The sequence below is a fragment of the Otolemur garnettii genome, unplaced genomic scaffold (genome assembly GCF_000181295.1).
Source record: "Otolemur garnettii isolate 467f Iridium unplaced genomic scaffold, OtoGar3 scaffold00152, whole genome shotgun sequence".
In the NCBI taxonomy this organism is placed as follows: Eukaryota; Metazoa; Chordata; class Mammalia; order Primates; family Galagidae; genus Otolemur; species Otolemur garnettii.
Window position 1 is genome coordinate 1,060,466 of NW_003852547.1, and position 3,213 is coordinate 1,063,678.

General features: G+C 52.6%; 2 protein-coding genes across 3 annotated transcripts in view; one reads left to right on the forward strand and one right to left on the reverse strand.

Annotated features, from left to right (window-relative positions):
- Positions 1 to 3,213, reverse strand: part of ZNF428 (zinc finger protein 428) — an 11,708-nt gene that overhangs the window by 3,746 nt on the left and 4,749 nt on the right. The window lies entirely within an intron of this gene.
- Positions 1,162 to 3,213, forward strand: part of SRRM5 (serine/arginine repetitive matrix 5) — a 2,596-nt gene continuing 544 nt past the window's right edge. The window contains exons 1-2 of the mRNA XM_023518967.1: positions 1,162 to 1,960; positions 2,027 to 3,174. Of these exons, the coding sequence (XP_023374735.1) occupies positions 1,196 to 1,960; positions 2,027 to 3,174 (1,913 nt within the window). The 5' untranslated portion in view covers positions 1,162 to 1,195. The remainder of the gene's footprint in view (positions 1,961 to 2,026; positions 3,175 to 3,213) is intronic.

The following is a 3,213-nucleotide window of genomic DNA, read 5'->3' on the forward strand; positions in this document are numbered from 1 at the left end:
TAGCTCACAGCAACCTCAAACTCTTGGGCTTAAGCAACTCTCTTACCTCAGCCTCCCAAGTAGCTGGGACTACAGGCACCTGTCACAACACCAGGCTATTTTTTGGTTGTAGTTGTCATTGTTGTTTAGCTGGCCTGGGCCAGGCTTGAACCTGTCAGCCTCGGTGTATGTGGCTGGCATCCTACTCATTGAGCTACAGGCGCTGAGCCAGCAAGTCACTTTTTAAACTGGTCATGCTGTCCCAGCCTCAACCACCCAGGGCCATGGCTGTCTGTGTCTAGGTTCCTTCCTCACCAGACCAGGGGACAGACCTGGTTTGACTCATTGCTGGGTCCCTGGCATCACCCTCCCAGAACAGGTTATAACTGTTTTCTGGACGTCCCTCCCGCAGGCCCCTCTCTATCTCTCACTAGTTCCTGCCCCATCCTGCTTCCTCCCTGCCATTTAACAAACCTTTCCTGAGGCTTTGGTATGAGCTGCTCCCTCTGCCTGGAATGCTGCTCCCCAGCTGTCCACCTGGTGACCCCTGCTCCTCATTTGAGACCTGCCACAGGCTCCATCTCCACCACCAAGATACCCCAGCTCCAGTCAGAGGTCTCTCCCCAGCTCCCCTTGCCCCAGCACAGGACATGAGGGTCAGTAGATGACTGTGGGGCAAGGTCCTGATGTCCTTTCCCTAAGTCCCTGCCTCTACCCCTCTCCCACCTGAGTGACCCTTTCCTTCCCTGCTGGTGAACTCCTGTACCTCTCTAAGGTCCAGCTCACATGTCGCCCCTCTGTGAAGTCCTCTCTGACTCCCCCAGAGGGAGTTTCTGGTCTGAGGTCCCCAACCCCTGGACCATCCTCCACTGCACCCTGGTCACCCTGGGTAGTGTTCTGTGTCTGGAGGTTCCTTGAAAGCAGGACCTGGGTCTGACTCATCTTTGTGACACTAACAATGTCAAGGATAAGTCAGCCTTTGGAGATACTTTCCAAATGGCTGTAAAACACAGGAAACATCTCCACCCTCTAGCCAAAGCGCCCCCACCCTTCTCCTCCCAACTCTGACTTCACACCATCTACCCTCCAGGGTCTTCAATGGCCACTATGACTTCACACAGTTGGACTGTGACAGGCAATGAGATTGTTACCCATGGCTACCAGATCTTTCATGTCCACCGTGACTTCCAGGACCACAAGCTCTTTAGCTCCCACCATGCCCTCTCCACCTAAAAGATCCTCGAAGCCCAGCATGCCTCTGGCATCCACTGGACCCTCCATGCCCCCTGTGGCTCCCACATCTCCTCCATCCTTGAAGACCACCAAATCATCAACGCCTAACAGGTCGTCAGTACCTACCAAGACATCAACATCCCCTACCTCAGTCATGAGCCCAAGCAGTTCCAAGTCCATCAAATCACCAAGTACTAAAAGAGCCCTTTCTAGCCATCACAGCAATAGGTCCCGAATCCACAGCAAGGTGAGGACACCCAGCAGGGTGAGCACCGACACCAGGGCGAGTACTGACACCAGGGCCAGCAAAGCCAACAAGGCCAGTAGTATGAGACGCCACCGACGGAGAGGTACACGTAGCCGGGGCAGAACACCCGGTAGAAGGGGAAACCAAAGTTCCAAGAGGTCACCCAGCAGAGCCAGCACTCCCAGTGGGATAAGAACTCCTGGTGCCAGACCAGGCATTGCCAGCAGGGTGAGAACTCCTACTTCCCAGCAAAAACTGGCACGGGAGAAGAGTTATAGCCGTTCTAGAACCATCAACAGGGAAAGGAGTGACAGCCTGCCTAGAAATCTGCGCAGAGAGAAGAGTGACAGCCCACCAGGAGCCTCAGGTATGGAGAGGAGTTCCAGACTGGCTGTAATCCCCAGTAGGGCAAAAAGTTACAGCCCAACTACAATTTCCTCTAAAGCAAAGCAGTACAGCCAGTCTCCATCATCATCAAGGAGGGTGAAGAGTTACAGTGAGGTGACTACCTCTAGTAGAGAACAGAGTTACAGCCCAGTGCCCAGCAGGGTCAAGAGATACAATCAGGTTAGCACCCCACACAGGACCCGAAGTCACAGCTCTTCTAGCACCCCCAGTAGGACCCGAAGTCACAGTAGGTCTAGCACCCCCAGCAGGACCCGAAGTCACAGCCAGTTTAGAACCCCTAGAAGGGCAAGAAGTCCCAGTCGGAAGAGGACCCACAGCAGGGTGAGAAGTTACAGTTGGAAAAGAAATCATGTTAGGGCAAGAAGTCACATCCTAAAGGGAACTCCTAGTGAGATGAGAAGACACAGCCATGCTGGAACTTGCAACAAGGGGAAAAGTCAAAGCCAATCTAGAATCCCCAGAAGGGAAAGAAGTCACAACTGGTCTAGAACCCCAAGTGAGGAAAGATGTCACAGCCTGTATAGAAGTCTCAATAAGGACAGAGATCACAGTCTGTCTAGATCTAGAACCTCCAGCAAGCAGAGGGACTACAGCCATTCTAGAACTCCCAGTAAGGAGAGGGACTACAGCCGTTCTAGAACTCCCAGCAAGGAGAGGAACTACAGCTATTCTAGAACTCCCAGCAAGGAGAGGAACTACAGCTATTCTAGAACTCCCAGCAAGGAGAGGGACTATAGCCGATCTAGAACCCCCAGCAAGGAGAGGGACTATAGCAGATCTAGAAGCCCCAGCAAGGAGAGAGCACACAGTAGATGTAGAACCCCCAGCAAGGAGCGATATTATAGCCAAGCTAGAAACTCCAGCAAGAAGAGAGTGTGTGGTCGATCTAGAACCCCCAGAAAGGAGAAAACTCACAGTCCATCTAGAACCCCCAGCAAGGAGATATGCCATAGTCGATCTAGAACCTTTAGTAAGAAGAGGGCTTGTGGTCGCTCTAGAACCCCCAGTAAGGAGAAGACTCATAACCAATCTAGAACACCCAGCAAAGTGAGAGATCCCAGTCAACCTAGAATCCACAGAAGTTCCAGTGGGAAGGAATCCCCTAGCAGGACAAAGAGTCCCAGTCCGAAGAAAACCTCTAGCAAGACAAGGAGCCCTTCCCCATCTCAATCTAGAATCCACAGCAGTTCCAGTGGGAAGGAATCCTCTAGTAGGACAAGGAGTCCCAGTCCGAAGAAAATCTCTAGCAAGACTAGGAGCCCTTCCTCATCTCAACCTAGAATCCACAGCAGTTCCAGTGGGAAGGAATCCCCTAGCAGGACAAGGAGTCCCAGTCCGAAGAAAAC